Below are 23,773 nucleotides of genomic sequence, written 5' to 3' on the forward strand. Positions count from 1 at the left end.
CACAACGCCTGGCTATTTTTTGGTTGCAGCCATCATTGTTGTTTGGCGGGCCCAGGCTGGGGATTTGAACCTGCCACCTTAGGTGTACATGGCTGGCGCCCTAGCCGGTTGAGCTATAGGCGCGGAGCCTTTACCCGAGTTTCTTAATGGTAAATGTTTGGGTTTTCTTTTTCTTTTTTTTACTTGCAAGAGGCCGAGCTTTCAAGTGAATATTACACTCTGATTTTCTAACATTCTTTCCAATTTTCTACACCCACCTGTCCTTTTTGTTTTCATGCATTTGCTCAAGTTAAAATTGTTACAGAGATTAAATGAATGAATGAATACATGTAAGCCCTTAGAATAACATCTACCAGACAGTAAGTGTTCAAAACTATTATGATTAATGCTGTGGTTCTGTCGCTTCCATCTCCACTCCCCTTTCCCCTCTCCGGTTAGTTCACTTTCCTTCCTCCCTTTGTCTCTTCAACTCTATCCTGTTTTCTGTTTATCTGACATAGTCTCCCTTGCTACTTGGCCCTACTAAAATTCCTTTTTGTTCCTTACCACATTCCCCAGAAGAGTTCCCCTTTTCTGTTGTTGTGAGAGGAATCACCATCTACTTAAAGAGAGGAGCCCAAATCCCATTTTCTGCTCTCCACTCGAATTTTCTTGAATTTACATACTCTTCCCTCCTGCCTCCAAGGAAGGTGTATTCTGTGGTTAAACTCTTCCACCTTTCTATTAATTCTTCAGTTGGTATTGATTGGGCTCTGCTACAAACAGAAAAATCCCTAAATAACAGTGGCTTTTTAAAAAGGTATTTCTCTCAAAAGTGAAAGAAATTTAGGAGGCTGTTGAGGGCTAGGATGGCAGCTCCACCAGTTGTTTATTTTCTTCCTCACTTCTGTGCTATCTCTAAAGCATGTCTTGTATTCCTACAGTACAAAACTGCTGCCTGAAAACCAGTAAACACAACCTTCCAGAAAGTAAAATGAAGTTTAGTAAGTCAGACAGGGCCATCTCCCTTTTAAGACGCTGCCCTCGAAGTAATACTTGATTTAGGTTTGGTGCCTGTAGCTCAAGTTGCTAAGGCACCAGCCACATACATCGGAGCTGGCAGGTTTGAATCCAGCCTGGGCCTGCCAAACAGCAATGACGGCTACAACCAAAAAATAGCCAGGCGTTGTGGCGGGCACCTGTAGTCCCAGCTCCTTGGGAGGCTGAGGCAATAGAATTGCTTAAGACCAGGAGTTGGAGATTGCTGTGAGCTGTGATGCCATGGCACTCTACCCAGAGCGACAGCTTGAGGCTCTGTCTCAAAAAAAAAAAAAAAGTTGATTTATATGTAATTGGCCAAAATTTAGTCACTTAGCTACATCTGGCTAAAAGGAAGACTTTAAAAGGAGTAGTTTTGAGTTGGGAAGCAATGTATCCACAAAAAAATCTGTGCCATGACTTTAAGGAAAAAAAATGGTTTTCTATTAATAAAGTAAAAGGGAATAGACTTGCTGAGGCATTCGTCCTTTCTCACGTCCAACAATAAATGCCATTTACTTATTTCTTCAATCCCTTTCTAACCCTTCCAACATATTGTTTCTCTACCCTTTATCCTGAAAGAAAACCAAAACACTTTTCTTGATTCTATTCTCTTTCACGCAAAAAAATTTATCACTCTCCCTTAAAATTTCTCTAATATTTCTTCTCTTCAGCTATTACCAATTCCTAAACACATCATGCATTTAGATTATATAATTTCCAAACTAGTCTCCAAGTCCCCGGGGTGTGTTTTTTGTCTGCCTCTCCCTTTCTCTCTCTCTCTATATATATGTATATATATATACACCCCAACCATGTCTTTAAAATTTATTTATATTTAACTTCACAAATAATACAATAGTACATTACTGTTTCAAGAAAAAGGTATATTTTAGTGATTGTGACCGCTAAAATGTGGAAATAGCCTAAATGCCCCTCAACCCAGGAATGGATTGGCAAGCAGTGGTGTATGTATACCATGGAATACTATTCAGCTCTTTAAAAAAAATGGAGATTTTGTAGCATGTATATTAAACTGGATGGAAGTGGAACACATTATTCTCAGTGAAGCATCACAGGAATGGAGAAGCATAAATCTTATGTATTCAACTTTGATATGAGGACAATTAATGACACAGTGGGGCATGGGGGAAGGGGAGAGCAGACAGAAAGAGGAGGAAGGAGGGGGTGAGGGAAAGGAAAAAAAGAAAATAATGACTAATTCTTAGATAAATTTGATTTAATTTTGACCAAAGTACATTGAACATTAATTTTTAATTCAACTTGTTAATATGTTGTTTAGGATATTACATCCTCATTTATAAGTGAAGTATGTTTGTAATTTCCCTTTAGAATAATGTATTTTTTCCAATTTGATTATCAGGTATGTCCACATGAAGTAGAATCATTTTGAAGTATTTCTTCTTTTTCTATTGTGTATAAGATTTGGCATGATCTGTGTTTTTAAATTATCTTCTATTTTTATTTATAAATATTAGTTGTCTGTTTTTGAGACTTTGGAAAAAAAATAAGTTAACTGATGACTCCATACTGAACCTCAGAGTCAAAGCATTCTATGATAGACATACTCTTATCTGACAATGTGAATGTTACTTTTGCATTATTTTTATTATTGCTCAATATTTCGTTGCAGTAATCGTCTGATTTCTTTTCTGAATGTACTTATCTTCTTTCTTTTGGTTTTTGTTTCTAGTCCTTATCTTAAACGTTATTATTAAATTTTAAGCCTTTTTAATTCTGTGAAGGCAAAAAATAGAAACCAAATGCACACATTACATGCATAAGAAAATTAAAAAGAAAAAGAAAAACGTATACATATCCCCTGGCTACATTAAAACCTTTGGAATTAGTGAACGAATAAGAGGGATGGAAAGGCAGGCAGAAGATGCGATTTTCCAATCTGTTCGTACCAGTAAGTACGAAAGCCTTTTGTCTCTGCGGGTTTCACGGCTCCCACGAAGGTCTCCCCTAGCAAAGAGCTGGGTTCTGCCCCACAGCGATGAAGAGATCGCTAAAAGCCACGTTCTCCAGCCCCTAGCTGGAGCCGAACGAACTCAAGCCCAAGATTCTCGCGATTTCTGGGATCCCAGAGGAAAACTCGAGCGACGCGTTTCTCTGACGCACTTCCGGGGCGCCGGAGCTGAGAGAAGCCGCGTTGGCTGCTGGGCCGCTGGGCACCGGGAAGATGGTGGTCACCAGGTCCGGGCGAGCTCGGACAAGCATCCCAGCCACGTCGGCTGAAAGCTCCCAGCAGGAGGTAGGAAATCGCAAGTCTACCCCATTTCTCCTGCTGCTTCGCAGAGCGGCGCTCAGGCAGGTGGGGGCGGCACGGAGTCTGGCGGAACGCGAGGAAGACCAGTGGAGAGGGGCTGGGACTTGCCGCGTGTTTCGGCATACTAGACCCTGAACTGCCATAAGCTTGTGGTAGAAACTTTAGTCCTTACCACGGTCTTACAAGGCAGTTCTTTTATTTTATTTTACTGTTTTATTGTTTTTTGGAAAAGGAGATTCTTAGTGTGGAATAGGTGTTAGGACTTGCTTTGGGTCTTTCAACTCCTTAAGGCCGATGCAGAGCTCAGGGCATTTAACCTGTTAAGATCTTACCAAAGGTTTCAGCCCCTGTGGCTCAAGCGGCTAAGGCGCCAGCCACATACACCAGAGCTGGTGGGTTCGAATCTGGCCCGGGCCTGCCAGACAATGACAACTACAACCAAAAAATAGCCGGGCGTTGTGGCAGGCACCTGTAGTCCCAGCTACTTGGGTGGCTGAGGCAAGAGTATCGCTTAAGCCCAGGAGTTGGAGGTTGCTGAGATCTGTGACGCCATAGGACTCTACCAAGGGCGATAGCTTGAGGCCCTGTCTAAAAAAAGAAAAAAAAAATCTTAACAAGGGAGGTTAATTTTGACTACTAGGCACAAGCTTCATTTAGTGGAGTTGGAGAGAAAGGTGTTGTTTTCACGTGGAGAGGCTGGCGCTGTCCCAACACCACCCCCTTGTGTCCGTGTGTCGTGGGGAGGGCTGTAGAGATGCCGCCTGGTGGCTCTCGGTGGTGTTAGTCTCCTAATAATTTCTTCATTGACGGCAAAGGCGTGGCGGCAGTTATTTAATGTCTAAGCTGCGGCTGATTTCATTGAGATGTTTCCTGAAGACTTATTTGCTCAGTTAATGTTCCTCTTCTCTTCTCTTTCCCTATATTTGGGTCAGAACATAGGATTACCTAGCATATTTGACTTTGAGTGGAAAAAATTCTTTTTTTAATTGTTCTGTTTCCTGGACTCTTTTTATGTTTTGTTTTGTTTTTGTGTTGATTTTAATTATATTTTCTTTTTTGTTGTTTGGGATTCATTGAGAGTACAAAGAATTAGGTTACATTGATTGCGTTTGTTAGATAAAAGTCCCTCTTACAATTGTGTCCCACCCCCAAGAGGTATGCCATACACCATGACCTCCCCATCCCCCTCCCTCCCTTTTCCCCACTTGCTCATCCCCCCCCTCCCTTTAGCTCAACTTCTGCAGCCATATTTGAATAGAGTACCTGGATTTTTATACCATGGAATACTATTCAGCCACTAAAAAAGATGGAGAGTTTGCATCTTTTGTATTAACTTGGATGGAAGTGGAACACATCCTTCTTAGTAATGCATCGCAAGAATGGAGAAGAAGGACTCTCTTTAATTGTTCAGATCCACAACTAAGATGAAGCAAGTGAAACAAGTGCAGTGGCTGTATCCTGTAATCCCATCTACTCTGGAGTCTTGAGTTGGGAGGACCCAGGAGTTCTAGGCTGCAGTGAGCTGTGATCATGCCACTGCTCACTGACCAGAGCCAGACCCTGGAAAAAAAAAAAAAAAGGAGACATGGGCTTGGTGTTTCTTACATTTTATTTTTTGTAATAATCTTGGGATTTTTAGTGCCCTCTTAAATTTTGCTCTTGGGGGCTGAACCTCATTGGCTTTGTCCTTGTCCTGGCCATACCTAAATTACATTGTGTTTTCTCTGGCTTGCAGAATTCTGCTGCTATTGGGTCTCAACCACATCCAGAAAGCAGGAAGGAATCTAGATCTAATGACCAAAGTCCTGATGAATCACATACCACTGGGAAACCAAGATCAATCCCCAGAACTCCCAAAACCAAAAAGAGGAAGAGCAGAACTATAGGCTCACCACCAGAGGTAACTGAACCCTCAACTGATGATGAGATCTCTGAAGCAGAGTCAAATTATTCTTCTGTGTCTGAGCACCAGGATACCATTTTAAGAGTAACTAGGAGAAGGCAGATCTTAATTGCATGCCCTCCAGTGTCCAGTGTTAAGAAAAGGCCAAAAATAACTATAACAAATGAGTCTCATGAGTCTCATAATGAAGAAGTTGTCTCTGAAGCAGAATCTCATGTTTCAGGTATTTCTAGAATTGTGCTTCCCCCAGAAAAGACAACAAGAACCAGAAGTAAGGCTAAATCTCTGGCAGATCCAAGCCAACAATCACATACTGAAGCTGCATCTGATGCTAAGACATCATGTTCAGACATTTCATTCTCTGGAATTGATGCCAGGAGAACCACCAGAAGCCTGCAGAGGAAATTAGAGGCACAAACTGAGAAGAAAGATAGTGAGATTTTACCAGGGAATGAGAAGCAAAATGTTGATGTTCCTGTGAATTCAGAGGATTCAGACACTAGACAAATTTCTCATTTACAAGCAAAATGTCTTTCTCCAATAAATAAACCGTATTTTTCAAATAATGGCTTTGATGATGATTCCTTTCACAGAAATTCAGAAAAAATACTAACAGTGCAAAAATGCCAACTTTCTAATGTAAGAGATGAAAAACAGGCCAATATTACATCTCTTACAGAAATAAGAAAGCGCAGTTACAAGGATGTGGATGAAGAGGCTAACAAAATAATAGATGAAGAAAAGGAAATTAATGAGACAAGTTCTCAGTTGAATTATCTTTCTGAATTTCAGGACACTAGTGTTCAGCACTTTGTTTCTCACAGGCATTCAACCCCGCAAAATAACGATGCCACATCAGAGCCCTCAAGTATGAACTCTGAGGCTATACTGAAATCACTAGCTCAGACATTTGCAGTTGTGGAAGTGGACAGATGGACTGAAAAGAGAAAGAGCACCGTAGAAACAAGTGACCTGACAAAGTTTGATGTTTGTGGTGGTAGTGATGATGAAGAAGAATTCACCATTATAGGTGACAGTGAAGACGAGAACAGTGAAGGGAATGTAGATCTTGAAGATGATACCAAACTGTATGTGTCTGAGCACAACAAATCACAGGGTAAAGAGGATTCTGTTTTGCTGGTTCTCAGCAGTGATGAAAGCCAGCAGTCTGAAAACAGTGAGGATGAAGAGGACACTAGGTGTTTTGTTGAAAATAATGACCAAAGAGAGTCATTAAGTGGAGACACAGGAAATGTGCCATGTGACAGTGCGTTGTTTGTAATTGATACAACTCCTGGACTGAGTGCTGATAAAAATTTTTACTTGGAAGAGGAAGACAAGGCAAGTGAGGTTGCCATCGAGGAAGAAAAAGAGGAGGAGGAAGAGGATGAAAAAAGTGAAGAACCATCAGACCATGAGAAAGATGAAGATGAGTTTAGTGATGAAGAAGACTTACTAAATAACACAAAGGCTAAACTGTAAGTTTTACCTTTATTTTTCTAAGTAAATGTTTTGTATTACATGTATATACTTCAAGTGGCTAATTTGCCATAAAAATGTGAAATATTAGAAAGCTTAGGAATTGGGAAAATTACCGCCTTGGACTCTTTACAGATGAGCTCTTCTATTGAGAATCTCCCTTATCTTTTGAGAATCTAGCTGTTTAGTACTGTTTTTCCCACCAATGACATTTAAAAGTATTCCTTTTGATGATACGTTAGAAATCATCTCTTAAGATTTTGCTGCATGATTGTTGATTGAAAACAATGTAAAAGGGAACTCTAAACCCATAAAAACAGTATTAGTAGACTCAGGCATACTTAATTTTTAAAAACCGTACCCTTTCCCACATTAATCCTAATATACATTCAATTCAGGGTTGAGAATTACCATCAAGGTAATGCAATAAAAAGATTTCACTTTTCCAAGAGATGTTGATTACACTTTTAACTACTTAGTTTATCTGAATAATTAGGGAAGCGAGTGACTATAAGTCCACTTTTTCAAAGAATCTTTCAATAACTTAGGCCAGGTGTGGTGGCTCATACCTGTAATCCTAGCACTCTGCCTAGAGGCAGAGGCAGGAAGATCCCTTGACATCAGGAGTTCAAGATCAGCCTGAGCAAGAGCGAGTACCCTTCTCTACTAATAGTAGAAGAAATTAACTAGTGTGGTGGTAGCACCTATAGTCCCAGCTACTTGGGAGGCTGAGGCAGGGGGATCGCCTGAGCACAGGAGTTTGAGGTTGCTACGAGCTATGATACAACGCAACTGCACTCTAGCCCAGGCAACAGAGCAAAATAATGATAATAATTTAAAGTAGAAATTCTTATTACATGTATGTAGCAGGAACCCAGGCAAATTGTAGAAGATTCTGATTTTGTAGATCTGGAATATGACATTTATATATTTATATATACACACTTTTTTTTCTTTTTTTAAGATAGTTTGGCCCTCGGTAAAGTGCTGTGGCACCATAGCACACAGCAACTTCAAATGCTTGGGCTCCAGAGATCCTCTGCTGAGTAGCTGGGACTATAGGCACCTACCACAACACCTGGCTATTTTTAGAGATGGGGTCTCGCTCTTACTCAGGCTGGTCTTGAACCCATGAGCTCTGGCAGTGTACCCATCTTAACCTCCCAGAGTGCTAGTATATTTTTTAAAATACTCCTGTGGTATGGATGATCATTGCTGTCTTAGACTCACTAATTTAGAGACACTACCCAAAACGCCCTCAGTCACCCAGGAAAACATTCTAAGTTTTGATAACTTAGAAGTTCAGTGTAGAAGAATCTGTGTTGTTAGTTTTAGAGGCAGAGATATGTGCATTTGGATTAACTCACTGTATGAAGTTGAGCTGAAATAGTAGGGTGTATTCCCTTCTCCCCTTTTCTGTAGTTGTTTATAAAATCTTTGTTTGAAATCTGTTTGCATATTATATGGCCTTAATCCTCTAAGAAAATCTAGGAAACAAACTTGGTGTGTCTCCCACTTTGTTTTATTTTTATTTTTATTTTTATTTTATTTTATTTTATTTTATTTTTGAGACGGAGCCTCAAGCTATCCCCCTGGGTAGAGTGCCATGGCATCACGCTCACAGCAACCTCCAACTCCTGGGCTCAAGCGAGTCTCCTGCCTCCGCCTCCCAAGTAGCTGGGACTATAGGCGCCCGCCACAGCTCCTGGCCATTTTTTGGTTGCAGCCATCATTGCTGTTTGGCGGGCCCGAGCTGGGGATTCGAACCCGCCACCTTAGGTGTACATGGCTGGCGCCTTAGCCGCTTGAGCCACAGGCGCCAAGCCTCCCACTTTGTTTAATGCATCATTCATCCACAGTTTCTTCTCAACAACTTAAATAGAATTAAAATACATATTCACAATTTTTCAGAAAGTGCATTGTAAAAATAAGATGCTTTTTTTGTCCTTGATAATATAAGGGAAGAGAGTGAATGATTTTTAAAATGCAATCTGACTTGTTTCCATTTTGATTTAATTATAAGATCTTTAAGTGATGATTTTTCTTTCTTTCAGTCTGAAGTTGACAAGCAGCAGCATAGACCCTGGCCTGAGTATCAAGCAATTGGGTGGTTTATATATCAATTTCAATGCAGACAAACTGCAGTCTAACAAGAGAAACCTAACACAGATTAAGGAGAAAAGGAAAAATGAAGTAAGTTACATGAAGTGCCCTATTAGGTTTTCTTAAAACTAACCAATCGCTTCTAGAAATGAGTTCTAGAAAAAACTTCAGTGTAACCACAGTGGCCTAATGTGCTTTTTCACTTCTTTCTAGAACAGGCATTTCTTCTTTTATATTAAGTCCTTTCTGTGAAAGATAATGCTTGAAAAGTGAATTAGTAGACGATCAACATTCCTCTTGCTATACTTACAGTTCTTAAGTTCTCAACTTTTCTGGATCCTGTTGAGAATCTGAAAGCTGTGAATATCTGGCTCCCCACCAGGAAAAAATGCACATGTGCGTATAGACATAAAATTATACATAAGATTTTGGAAGAAATTACTGTTAGGGTAACCTTACCTTCCGCTGCTTTTTCCCAAATCTGTATTTCTAGTCTTGATGCCTCTTAACTTCAGATCTTTAAATCCCAAGTGCCTATTTGTTCATTTAGGGACTGAGACACTTCACCTCCCTAATTCCCCACTTCTTCCCTGTGTAAATCAGGGATACTCCTTTTTAGTCACTATCCTACTTAATGACACCAAAATCTCCTTTTTGTAGTCAGTCACCAAGCCTAGAAGACTCCTCTGTTCCTCCTTTTCAAGCTGCTATCGCTGGCGACTGCAGGCCTTTTATTTCTCATCTGGAATACTCCTGTAGCCTCCTCATCGATTTGGTCTCTATCTCCTTTGTTTTTCCAGCCATCCTTCATACTTTTCCTAGATTTAAAAAAAAAATAATTTGAGACTGCAGTCTGACTCTGTTTTCTAGGCTGGAGTATAGTGATACAGTTATAATTCCTGCAGCCTTGAATTCCTGGGCTCAAGAGATCCTCCCACCTTAGTCTCTGTAGTAGCTGGGACTATGGGTGCACACTGCCATTCCCGGCTATATTTTTTTTCTTCTTTTTTCTTAGTGATGGGGCCTCCCCTATATTGCCCAGGCTGTTCTTAAACTACTTAGTTCAAGAATAGAAGAATTGCTTCAGGGCAGTGCCTATAGCTCACTAGGTAGGGTGCCAGCCACATACACCAAGGTTGGTGGGTTGGAACCCAGCCCAGGCCAGCTAAAACAACAATGACAACTGTAACTACAACAAAAAAATAGCCGGGCGTTGTAGCGGGTGCCTGTAGACCCAGCTACTTGGGAGACTGAGGCAAGAGAATTGCGTAAGCCCAAGAGTTTAAGGTTGCCGTGATCTGTGATGCCACAGGACTCTACCCGGGGCATCAGCTTGAGACTCTGTCTCAGAAAAAAGCGTTACGCTCCAGAGTAGCTGGGATTGCAGGCATGATACACCATCATTGAACCTGGCCCTAGATTACTCTTTCTAAAAACACAAATTTGATAAGATGTTCTCCTGCTTAGATACTTCAAGATGCCTCTCTATCCCTATCCCTATCATCTGCTCTGTTTTTGCCATTAAAGACTACTGTAATTCCCCTAAAATACCCTGCTCCTTCCTAGGCCAAGGCAAAAATTATAGATGACACTACCTTTGGAAAACAGTCATTGACACCTCAGTCCTTCCCCAGCCCCTCTGTGCTTCTGTAACAGCTACTGTAGATCTGATTTGTTATTGATCATATAATTGTTTTATTCCTAAAACAAGGTTTATTAACCTCTGCAGTACTGCCTGGGGTTGCATAATTCTTTGTTGTGGGAGGGTGTCCTGTGCATTGTAGAATGTCTAGCAGCATCCCTGCTTTCTACCCACTAAATCCCAGTGGCATTCTCCCCTTTCCTCACCACCACCAAACTTTCCCAGTTGAGAACCACTGTACTAGAGCCTGTATAGTATTTGACACAGAGCAAACTCATTTAATCATTTAAGTAAATAATATGTTCTGCTTTCTGATAGGAAAGCCTAGACTATACTATACCACCCAGGCACTTCTAGGTCTGAACCTGAATTTGGTGACTTTTTCTGAATTGATAATTTTAAATGTCAATTCCAAACTAATGACTGCTTGAGCTGCATTCCTGTGAACTATTTTGAGGGTTAAGGAGCAGTCTTACTTGGTTCTTGTACTGGGGAAAGTACTAAATACGAATTACCCTGAGACTCCTTGTAATCACACAGGTTACAAGAAAAAGACTATTTAATAATCCTAGACCAGTAACAAAATACAGAAGTGATTTAGGAAATATTAAGAGACATGACTACCCCAATTTTTTTTTCTTTTTTTTTTTTTTGAGACAGAGTCTCACTGTGTCACCCTAAGTAGAATGCCGTGGTGTCACAGCTGACAACAACCTCAAACTCTTGGGCTGAAGTGATTCTCTTGCCTCAGCCTCCCAAGTAGCTGGGACTGTAGGTGCCCGCACAACCCCCGGCTGTTTTTTGTTGCAGTTGTTAAAAGTTTAACTGGCCTGGGCTGGGTTTGAACCTGGCACTTCGGTGTATGTGGCTGGCACCGCAACCACTGTGCTACAGATACTGAGACAGACTACCCCAAATTTTTAAATCTTGTAAGTTTAAATTGCTGAAAAGATGATAGAACATTCTGATACTTTATGATCAATTTTATGTGTTTATAGCTTCTGCAGAAAGCCATCATTACACCTGATTTTGAAAAAAACTACTCTGTCCCACCATATAGTGAATCAAAGCATCAACTTCAGAAAAAACGCAGAGTAAGTACAGTAACTTATTTGGAATGCTTAGATATGTTTGTATATTTTCAGCTTATACATTTTACAACATGAATGTCTAGTTACGGTTCCATAAACACATTTTGTATGGATTTTCACATCTTTGCAACCATAGTGGTACACACATAGGTAAAGCCTTTTTTTTCTTTTTTTTAACCTACCTTAAAAAATTATAGCCAGTATACAGGGTCACTGTCCACACCTCCTGGCTTGTGGGTAACTTTAAGAGTTAAGAGCTTTAAGTTAAGAGCTCTGTTGAAGTCTATTGTAGGAAATTTAATGAGAGAATAATATTTTCCTTAGTTTGCTTCTGTCTGCCATTTCAACCAGTAAACATAAAAAATTGTCAGGAGAAGCAGAAGGAAGGTTGAGAATGGTCCTCCAGTAATGTCACTAATATCAAGTGCCTTCCTGTGTGGTAGGTACTCATTTGTTTGAAATGAAATAAAATTAAGTAAACAACTTTTTTGGAGTTTTCAAGAGAATAATTTGTTTTAGAAATAATACAGCTTTCTGGACTATTAGAGTGGCTTTCTGAGACACCTGGATGAATAAAAATGTTAATGTTTACTTATAAGCCCTAGAAATCAGAATGTCTCTCAAGTGGTCTGTTTTAGACAATGCGCTTTGAAGCTTTGTGTTACTCTCCCTGCAGTCAGCAGTTAATGATATACAAAGTAGATTTTAAGGATCCCTCATTTTATGAAGCTGATAATCCTGTGCCCAGTATGCCAGATAAATCAATGTTTTGTGATTTAATTCTTTTTATAAAGATAATTCTGAAGATAAATATTTTCTGTAAAGTAACCATGTGTTCTTGATTCACAACATTTTCTGTATGTGTAATTTGGGGGGGAAATGAATTGTAAATGTATCGTCTTAGACATTAAAACATGTTTATTTTTGAAATCTGAATTTCAGAAAGAACGACAGAAAACAGCAGGGGATGGCTGGTTTGGTATGAAAGCTCCGGAATTGACAGATGAACTGAAAAATGATCTCAGAGCACTGAAGATGAGAGCAAGCATGGACCCTAAAAGGTTTTATAAGAAAAATGATAGAGATGGCTTCCCCAAGTACTTCCAGGTAGGAAGCAAGCAGAATAGTGGTGGTTTGTGGATTTGGAGTCTGGAAAGCACTATAGTGATGTTTCTGTTTACTCTTCAAGTAGATGAATATTTACAACGTGCATGCCTAAAGCAGGGAGTGTATCTGGGTAGGCCACATAATGATGGTCACAACCCAATTCAGATGGCACATATAGAGAGATGGTGTTACACAACAGTAGCAAGGTTTCCAGGTCAGCTCCCTACAACTTACTGAACCTTCAAGGTTCATTGTATGAATGTGTGAATAGTGCTAACTTAAGAGCAAGAGCCCATGCAGGATGGAGGGAGAAAGAGGGAGTCATCGGTACCAATCCCTTCCTCTTTTCACAGTGGAGGATCATCCTCAGGCAAAGTCTGAAATAGTTTAAAATGTAGTTTTCAGATGGAAGTCCAGTTGATCTTCCTGAAGTTCATTTCCTTCTGGATTGCCATTTTGTCAATCATTTCTGGATTACTGTAATAGTCTTCTGTCTCTAGGTCTGCTCTTCCTTCTAGGCCATCATCCTTATTGTAGCCAGTCATGTAGTCTTAAAAAGAATCTGTTAATGTTACACCTCTTCTTAGAAGCTTCAAAGATTCTTTTTTTTGAGACGGAGCCTCAAGCTATCCCCCTGGGTAGAGTGCCATGGCATCACGCTCACAGCAACTTCCAACTCCTGGGCTCAAGCGAGTCTCCTGCCTCAGCCTCCCAAGTAGCTGGGACTACAGATGCCCGCCACAGCGCCTGGCCATTTTTTGGTTGCAGCCGTCATTGTTGTTTGGCGGGCCCGGGCTGGGGATTCGAACCCGCCACCTTAGGTGTATGTGGCTGGTGCCTTAGCTGCTTGAGCCACAGGCGCCGAGCCCAAAGATTCTTTATGACCTGAAGAGTCTGTATCTCTTAACTTGGCCCTTAATAATTTGCACCTAAGCTAGTTTACTAGCCCTTTTTCTGTCATTTACCCTTCTTAAGCTCCAGCATACTCCACTGCTCAGACTTCTCAGAACACATACATACCAGTCCTTGCCTGCTTTGAGGTTGCACGTGCTTAGCCCTTCTTTTTGCATAGTGAAGTTTCTTTATGTGTCCCTTTTTATTCTTTCAGTTATACTGTTCCTTACGAATTGACTGTACTGTAAATTTACACTAAACTATAGAACCTTCATAGTTGACCACGTTCCTACACTGACCAGCTCCTTAAGGTGACCTAATTTTTATAAATCAGACATGCACCACATGTACATATCAGTACATTTAGCCTAGTTCTTTATGTTGACCACCTGTGTATGTGGACTCGTTTATTATAGTCCTTTGAGTGGTCAACTTATAGAGGTTCCACTGTCCATACAAATTTGGATCTACATAAACAAACATCATTAGTAGCACCAGTATGCCAAGTAGATGATTTATTTTTGCTTGAAAAAATGGCAAGACTAATACTGGTATAACATAAGCTTATGTTTTCCATTCCTTTCTGTAAATAAACTGTTAGAGCTAAACTGAAATACAAAAACCACTTGGTGTTCAGTTATTGTATGACTTATTTCAATGAATTGTCATAGATTGGAACCATCGTTGACAATCCTGCTGATTTCTACCATTCACGAATTCCTAAGAAGCAAAGGAAAAGAACTATTGTGGAAGAACTGCTGGCTGATTCTGAGTTTAGAAGGTAAAGAAATTTATAATCCATTTGACAATATGTACACTTTTCTTTAACTCATTTTATTTTATTTATTTATTTAATTTTTTTGAGAAAGAGTCTCAAGCTGTTGCCCTGGGTAGAGTGCTGTGGTGTCACAGCTCACAGCAACCTCAAACTCCTGGGCTTAAGTGATTCTCCTGCCTCTGCCTCCCAAGTAGCTGGGACTACAGGCACCCACCACAACACCTGGCTATTTTGTTTATTGTAATTGTTTGGGTGGCCTGGGCTGGGTGTGTACCCACCATCCTCAGTGTATGTGGCTGGCGCTATAAAAACTGTGCTATAGGTGCTGAGCCCTTTAACTCATTTTAAAATAATAACCCATCGCATATGAATATCAATATAGTGAAAATAACAAAACAAAAATAACCATGTGTCATGTAGTATCTGGAAAACTGAGCACTTACAAGAGGCTAAGGGTGAAAAGGCAGCTAATGCCTTGTTCTTGAGAAAGTAATTTTTGCCTAATGGACCCCTTGTCAAGGTCTCTAATCTGCAGACCATACTTTAAAAACCATTGGTCTATGTTTTTTAAGGTCCATTGGTCTGTATGTCCTTATTTTTGCATTTTTATCCCACAGAAAATTTAAATTTGCATTTGACATTGCCTAGTAGATGGTGTCTAATGGCTAAACGTTTTCAAAACTACTCCTACACTTGCCATTTTTTCCTCACTAGATTACAGGCTCTGTGAGGGCAGAGATTATAGCTGTCTTGCCCACTGCTCTATCCCCAGCTTACAATGTGGCTCCTGATATGTGGTGGCAATTTGGTACACATGATGGATAGATGGTAAAAGTGCAGAAAATTGGGAGTTAGGAACCCCTTCCCCAAGACTATCTTAACTTCTAACATCTGGCATGATGTACTTCAGAACATAAAGGATTGGTTTTTCCTTTCAGGTATAACCGAAGGAAGTATTCAGAGATCATGGCTGAAAAAGCAGCAAATGCAGCAGGGAAAAAGTTCCGAAAGAAGAAGAAATTTCGCAATTAAGATTTATCAAGTAAACCACAACATTTTACATCTCCCTGTTCTTTACTAAAGATTTTTTTTTTTTACTAAAGACATTTTGAAAATTAACAGCATCTAAATTATGTTGGCCCTGTTAATATAGGGAAATTGATTTGGAAAAAGTTGAGAATCATGTGCCCCTTGGTGTCTACAAATGACATCCACCTCTCAACCATTTTGGGATACTTAAATTTTTTGTAAAGTTTTCAGTGCTTGGTTATTCAAAAAAAATCTAAAAGATTGCATTTCTTCTAATTGAGGAAATATATAAGGTTTATTAATGTGTTCAAATAACTTTAAAAATGATCAAAGAGGGCGATGCCTGTGGCTCAGTGAGTGGGGTGCCTGGCCCCATATACCAAGGGTGGTGGGTTTGAACCCGGCCCTGGCCAAAATGCAACAAAAAAAAAAATAGCTGGGCGTTGTGGTGGGCGCCTGTAGTCCCAGCTACTGGGGAGGGTGAGGCAAGAGAATCGCCTAAACCCAAGAGCTGGAGGTTGCTGTGAGCAGTGACACCACAGCATTCTATTGAGGGCAACAAAATGAGATTCTGTCTCAAAAAAAAATGATCAAAGTTATATAGACAATGTAAGTAATATGCAATTTTGTGTGCATAGGGGTAGGGGGGAGATGATAGATTAGAAGTGCCCTATAATCAGGTTGTAAATTCAGATCCAGAAAGTTTAAGTTGGGATACAAAGATCTGCTTGTTTCCTCTATAAAAGTTACAGTTGAAAACAAAGGAGTGGCTCCGCGCCTATAGCTCAACCGGCTAAGGCGCCAGCCACGTACACCTAAGGTGGCGGGTTCGAATCCCCAGCCCGGACCCGCCAAACAACAATGACGGCTGCAACCAAAAAATAGCCGGGCGTTGTGGTGGGCGCCTGTGGTCCCAGCTACTTGGGAGGCGGAGGCAGGAGACTCGCTTGAGCCCAGGAGCTGAAGGTTGCTGTGAGCTGTAATGCCACGGCACTCTGCCCAGGGGGACAGCTTGAGGCCCTGTCTCAAAAAAAAAAAAAAAAGAAAACAAAGGAGTGATAAAAGTTTTTTGGAGCAAATACATGAAGCTATAAACAGGACTTAAAAGATGACTTTCTAATTCTAGAAAGTTAGAATTAAAGGTAGAGGATAAAGAGGGCTATGTTCCGTCCTTGGCACCTGAAACAGGAGCGATGTGACTATAACCCAGATTCAGTGTTGTGTTCTAACTGCAACAGGAGTAAATTATGTAGTTTTAACTTGGTCAGGTGGTGAAGTGGCCTGGTTTACCTCATCTCCAATGAGTGACACAAGGGTGCTTCCTAGCTAGGCTGCTTTCTGGACCCCAAGGAGTGTTGGTTATTTCTGTTGATGCTTGGTGAATTGTAGCTTCCTCTGTGTCATTATTTACCGGACCTCTATTTTTCCAGCATATTGCTTCCTTGAGATTTTAGTAAATATGAAGTTTCATATTTACTATCTGGAGACACAGCAGCATAGTAATAGATGAACCGACAATAACATTCATAGGTGGCGGTGGGGAAGCATTGGTGTCTTTTCTTTTATAGAATTTTTTTTTTTTTGAGACAGTCTCACTTTGTCGCCCTCAGTAAAGTGCCATAGCATCATAGCTCGCAGCAACTTCAAACTCTTTGGCTTAAGCGATTCTCTTGCCTCAGCCTCTCTAGCTGAGACTATAGACACCCACCACAGCGCCCAGCCATTTTTACAGACGAGGTCTTGCTCTTGTTCAGGCTGGTCCTGAACTCCTGAGTTCAGGCAATCCACTGGCCTTGGCCTCCCAAAGTGCTAGGATTATAGGGTGTGAACCATCATACCCAGTCCCTTTTATAGAAAAATTTTCATTTTTAAAATACTATGTCTTGCCTTTGGGCGGCACCATATACTGAGGGTGGCAGGTTTGAACCCTGCCATGGCCAGCCTGCAACATTAAAAAAAACAGCCAGGCATTGTGGTGGGCACCTGTAGTCCAGTTACTCAGGAGGCTGAGGCAAGAGTATCACCTAAGCCCAAAAGCTGGAGGTTGCTGTCAGCTGTGATGCCACCGTACTCTACAGAGGGAGACAAAGTGAGATTCTGTCTCTTAAGAAAAAAAAAAAAGAAATACTATGTCTTACCTTCTACTGAGTAAAATAAGGAGCTTATATGAGAGAATATGAAAACAGGAAGAAGAAATACCTGAGTTAATTTATCTTTCACCAGGAGATAATAGCCTATGCTATAAGAACACCTATTTTAACATCCATGCTCTTTTGTCTTCATTGATTTTTAATTTTATTATATGTATTTTGTGTAAGCCACTTAAATAACTTGGAACAAAATATAGTTTCTAACATGTAAAACTACCTTATTCAGTGAAATAAATGCAATTATTCAAGTAAAAATCATCGAATGTCACCTATTAAGTACTATAAGAAATTAAAACCAATAATATGTATAGCTTTTTCATGTCAAATATGATATTCACAATTTATTTATTCAAGAAGGTATGCAGATTTTAGATACTTTTAAAAAGTCTAACTTTTAGTCTCTGTATACCTGGCCTTCTATAATTATCTGGGTATTTGAATATGGATGAATTTGTCCTTTGATTTTTAAGTAGGACAATGTTGTTGAGAAGGTGGAAACTCAAGTGTTTCCTTCCCTTTCTGCCTTGGGTTGGATTGTGGTCCCACCATGGTCCAGGCAGCCCCCACCGCTGGATGGCCCAGGCTTCACTAGTAGAGGTTTCCTGTCCTTGGTGCATTTCTGTCAGCTCTGCAACTTCCTCTTAGTTTTTCTGCCTGATCCTTTTCCACCCAGTAAACTGGCTGACATTGAGTATTCAGTGAACATACACTGTGCACAGAAAGTACTGTCCCAGATACAGTGCATTTTCACTGCTCATGTCTTTGTTCATACAGTTAATTCCACCTAAAATATCTTTCCTGTCTCATTTTTCATCCAACAATAATATTTTCAAAAGCCTATTCAGCAACCAGTATTTCAAGCACTTACTCTATGGAGGGTGCCACATTAAGTGCTGGGGGTGTAGAGAAAAGGAATGAGGTCCTTTGAGCCATTACAAACTGACAGTCTACATGTTTTCATAAAACCTTTTTCAGATTCTCTCCACTGATGTGTACACTCTTGAAATTCCCATTTGATTACTTATTTTTACTCTATTTGTATTTAACAAATGCCTACACAGCACGTGTCAAGAGACTGTTACTAAGGAATTAAATGTAACAATTTTTATGTTAACCTATAGGTACGTATGTGCATATGTAACGTTTATATGTAGCAACTACTATCACCATTTTATAAGTGGGGACACTGAGGCACAGAAACATTAAATAGGGTTCCAGAGCTAGTGTACCTGTTTGAGCAACACTGGCAGAGACCGCTGGACTTTTTCCCTTTTACAGTTATAGGACACATGGTTGTTAGCTGAGAATATGGCCCCCTGGGAAATGATTCCCATCTCCCATGGAATGTGAGTAGAAGTGGTGTGTGCACCTTCTGGGAAGTGTCCTTCAGAGAAGGATGAGACTGGAGGGGGCCCTTCCCTGTCCCTTTATCTCCTCCCTCCTAACTAGTACATGACCTGATGGCAGTGGCAGGAGCAAACACACTGGCAGAGCTGCATTTTGAGGACAGAAGGAACCTGGATCTCCCAGGATTAGGTAGCTCCTATTTCTTGGATGTTGACATGAAAGAGAAATATGCCTTTATCGTGTCAAATCCACTGTTATTTTGGGTTTCCTGTCATTCATAGCTCAAACCAATCCTAATTAATGGAATTATTGATCCAGGGCTTCCTGTCCCTCACCAGGCTGAACTTTTAAGAAAATAGGCTCTATCTCATACATCTTTGTATTAATAGTTCCTTTCTGCATGCTTCCTTGTACAAACCAAGACTAAAAAACAGACACCAAATAGAAGTGAATGATGTTATGAAATACAAAAAACATGCTGATGGTCCCATATAAGAAGGAAGTTGGAATGGCCAACTTCCTGGCCCCCTGGTCTTTTTTTTTTTTTTTCTGTAGAGACAGTCTCACTTTATTGCCCTTGGTAGAGTGCCGTGGCATCACACAGCTCACAGCAACCTCCAACTCCTGGGCTCAGGCGATTCTCTTACCTCAGTCTCTCAAGTAGCTGAGACTACAGGCACTGGCCACAATGCCCAGCTATTTTTTTTGTTGTTGCAGTTTGGCTGGGGCCGGGTTTGAACCTGTGACTCTCAGTATATGGGACCAGTGCCCTACCCACTGAGCCACAGGCACTGCCCATCTTTTTTTTTTTTTTGAGACAGAGTGTCACTATGTCACCCTTGGTAGAGTGCCATGGCATCACAGCTCATAGCAATCTCAAACTCTTGGACACTAGTGATTCTCTTGCCTCAGCCTCCCAAGTAGCTGGGACTACAGGCTCCTACCACAACGCCTGGCTATTTTTTGGTTGTAGTTGTCATCGTCGTTTGGCAGGCTGAGGCTGGATTCGAACCCACCAGCTCAAGTGTCATGTGGTTGACGCCTTAGCTGCTGAGCTACATGTGCTGAGTCCCCCTGGTCTTTTAGAACCTGTGTTGACAACAGGAAGCAATAAGGTGGAGGCATTATTGCTTCCTGGGAGCAATACATGGGCGGCCACTCCCGCTGTCAATACCTTCCTGGGAACCTGGATGTCTGAGGTGGAGCTGTAAAAGAGCACAAAGAAAACAAGTCCTCACACATGAACATTCTCAATTTCCCCTTCTCCACCTTCATGCTTTTCTTTATCTTTGCCCTCTTCCCTCTGAAGAGTAGGCCTTTTTCTATCATCATTAGGCTAATCCTTTCACTTAACTCCCATGATATCTTTGCCTCTTAACTTTCTCATCTGTAAAATGGGGATGATTCACACTTCTTAGAATTAGGAGATAATGAGAGGGCAAGGGGTAAATAAACTTGCCAGCATAAAGCAGGTGTTAGGTGTTTCCCTTTTCTTCTTGACCACTTCTCCTCCAGAGGAAACTCAATCCATCAGCTTTGGGGTAACACCTTCTCCTGCATCTCTTCCTACCTCTCTGGCTTCCCTTTCTTGGTCTTGAAGGACACACTCTTTATCTACCCTTCCAATGTCTGTGCTCCGGGTTTCTGCCCTCAGCCTTTATCTCTTCTGACTCTCTACTCTCCCTGCATGATCTCACCTATGTGCAGAGCTTCAGATCCCATCTGCAGGATACTGAATTTTAAATCCCCAGCCTAGATTTGTCTCCTGAGCTCCAGACCTTCCTTTCTTTCTCTTTCCATATCCACTAACATTCCTTTAATTCTTTCCTTCCTTCCCACAGCCTTTCGTTCTGTAAATACCTACTGAGAGCCTGCTTTGTGCTTGGCTTGCCAGCTGTATGTCTCCTCCGGGATGTTCCACAGAGACCTCAAATCCGCACCTGAAAGTCTGAACTCTTTTTCCCCCCAAACCCACCTCTCTCCCAATGACTATTTTACCACCAAGCCATCTGCCTGATTACAAGGGGGAGTCACTCTGTTCCCTCCCTTTCCTCTATATCCTTTCATTCATCAAGGCTCATCAATCTGGCCTCCCTCGAACCACCTCCAGTTTGTATCCTTACCCTTTCCCTAAACTACCTCCCTAGTTCCAGCCCTTGCCATTTTCTTTTCTTTTTTTTTTTTTTTTTAAGAGACAAGAGTCTCATTTTGTTGCTCTCGGTAGAGTGCTGTGGCGTCACAGCTCACAGCAACCAGCTCTTGGACTTAGGTGATTCTCTTGCCTCAGCCTCCCAAGTAGCTGGGACTACAGGTGCCCGCCACAACACCCAGCTTTTTTTGGTTGCAGACTGACCAGGGCCAAACCCACCACCCTTGGTTTGTGGGTCTGGCGCCCTACTCACTGAACCACAAGCACCACCCGCCCTTGCCATTTTCTTACCCAGATGGCTCCAACGGCCCTTGAACTGGTCTTCTGTAATTCCAGACCATGATCCACAATACAGCCAGACAGACGATACAAAATACACATCTGATCACACTGCTTCCCAGCTAAAAAGTATTCAGTGGTCCCCCCCAGCCTCTCGTTACAGTAAGGCCCACACTCTTCAGCATGGTGTACCAGGCCTGCAGGATATGGTCCCTGTTGGAATCACTCTGTGAAGAGATTTTTTTTTGTTTTCCTACTCTTAATAGGAAGAGCTGCTAAAAGCACTAATAGATGGGCTCTGAAAGGGTTTATCACTGAGATTTGGCATAGTAGAATGTAAGGGGAAAATAAATGTCTTTTAAATCAAATTGAAAAATCTTTAATCTTTAATAAGCAGTATCACAGATGCCTATCTGAAAATTATCTAGGAATAGGCATAAATGCTCTTTTTTCCTTTTGCATTAGCATTAGGGTTTGGGGGGTTTTTTTGCTTTAATTTTACTTTTTCTTAATCTTTTTAAGAGACAAAGTCTCACTCTGTCTCCTGGGCTAGAATGCAGTGGAGTCATAATAGCTCACTGCACCCTGGAACTTCTGGGCTCAAGCTATCTTCCTGCCTCAGCCTCCCAAGTAGTTGTGACTACAGCCGTGTGCTACTATGCTCAGCTGACCTTTCATTACAAGGATAAGATGTGCTCAATATGAAAAAAACTCAAACACTGCAAGTAAGTACACAGGAAAAAGGCCGGCTTGGTGCCCATAGCTCAGTGTTTAGTGTGTTGGCCACATACAGTGAGGCAAGTGGGTTTAAACCCAGCCCGGGGTTGCTGAACAACAATGACAACTGCAACAACAACAACAAAAAAAAATAGCTGGGCATTGTGGCGGATGCCTATAGTCCCAGCTACTTGGGAGGCTGAGGCAAGAGAATCACTTAAGCCCAATAGTTTGAGGTTGTGAGCTGTGATGCCACAGCACTCTAACCAGGGCAACATGGTGAGAGACTCTATCTCAAAAGTAAAAAGGAAGGCCCTCCCTTCATACCCCTGTCCCTTTCTGACTCAGCGCTGTCTTGAAGTCCACTATTAACTGAATAATCCTTCCAGAAATCTATGCACACACTATCATGGTAATAAACATGCACATTATTACTACTGCTATTATTAGCATTACTTAACAAAAAATGGAATCTTATTTAAAATATTCATTTGCATATGAGCTTTTTTCATATAATCTTGGACATTTTTCTCATAGCTATATATATTGATATAGAAATATAAATGTAGATCTTTCTCATTTTTTTAAAGGACTGCATTATATTCAATTATAAGCTTCTACCACACTTTCTTCAAATAGACCATTATTGATAAATATCTAGGTTATTTCCATATTTGCAGAGAGAATGAGGACCATAGACACCATTCTTGGCAAAGGAAAGCACCCCGAGAAAGAGTAAAATTCAAAAGTAAGCTGAGTTAGAACAAAATAAAAGTCAGCTAGTTTACATTTAAGCTAGCCACTGCTAGCAAGCTTCCTGCCTTTTCTGAAATTCTAGCCTGTTGGGAATACAGCTTACAAACACCCCTGCTGGGTCTGTAAGCCCTCTGAGGAAAAATGGTCATAGAAGAGGCTATGACAAAAAACAAAAAGATACATTAACTGGGTTGTTTCCTGCCTAGTAAACAGGGAAAGCAGATACCCATTGTGGAGATTTGTATTTGCCTGAGGCAGAGATCAAGGGAGTAGCTCCAGCCCTGAGATAGGGGCAGAAAAGCTTAGATCCCTTATCACAGAGGGAGATCCTCTCTGGTTGTATTGGGAGGAAAATTCCTCCCACAGATTCCTCAGAGGAGATTAATGCCCATGGCACTTTTACTCCACAGGGAACTAGCAAAGTTTAACACCTTCCTAGAAATCTGTGTGTGTGATCTCAAACAGGAGCCTCTCCCAATATAAGGCTCAGATTTCAGATTTCTCAAAGCTGTCCTTTAAGGTTAATAATAACAATAGGTTGTGATATGCTCAGAGAAACTGCTGGCATCTTTGTTCCCACCCTCTTCTTACCCTCTGGGCCAATAGACTTCAATAAAAGCAGAGTGGAGCAAACACTCTGTGCCATTGGCAGAATCCCACAAACGGGCAATGGGCCCCTGAGTTCCCACCTTTAATTCTACTCTGTCTCATGTCTCTTTACTGTCCTTTCTAACTCTGTATTTCTTCAGTCGGTCACCGCCAGTTTCCACAGGTCTTGCAGGCCCTGCTCCTGGGGCAGAACCCCGACAAGACTGGGGACTACAAGCAATGCTGCTTAAATATGGAAAAATAATAAAATATTAGAATATTAAAATGAATACACACCACAGCCTATAGGATTCATTTCAGGAATGTAAAACAAGTTGAATACTAAAACATGTTAAGGCTCGGCGCCTATAGCTCAACCGGCTAAGGCGCCAGCCACGTACACCTAAGGTGGCGGGTTCGAATCCCCAGCCCGGACCCGCCAAACAACAAT

General features: G+C 41.1%; 1 protein-coding gene across 1 annotated transcript; it reads left to right on the top strand.

The window, feature by feature from the left end:
• Positions 1-3,064: 3,064 nt before the first annotated feature.
• DNTTIP2 (deoxynucleotidyltransferase terminal interacting protein 2) lies at positions 3,065-15,612 on the top strand. The gene is made up of 7 exons (XM_003784145.3): positions 3,065-3,295; positions 5,046-6,691; positions 8,747-8,885; positions 11,436-11,531; positions 12,471-12,635; positions 14,201-14,310; positions 15,246-15,612. The coding sequence occupies exons 1-7, from the start codon at positions 3,224-3,226 to the stop codon at positions 15,337-15,339; spliced, it is 2,322 nt and encodes a 773-aa protein (XP_003784193.1). The 5' UTR covers positions 3,065-3,223; the 3' UTR covers positions 15,340-15,612.
• The last annotated feature ends 8,161 nt before the right edge of the window (positions 15,613-23,773 follow it).

The sequence above is a fragment of the Otolemur garnettii genome, unplaced genomic scaffold (genome assembly GCF_000181295.1).
Source record: "Otolemur garnettii isolate 467f Iridium unplaced genomic scaffold, OtoGar3 scaffold00010, whole genome shotgun sequence".
Classification (NCBI taxonomy): Eukaryota; Metazoa; Chordata; class Mammalia; order Primates; family Galagidae; genus Otolemur; species Otolemur garnettii.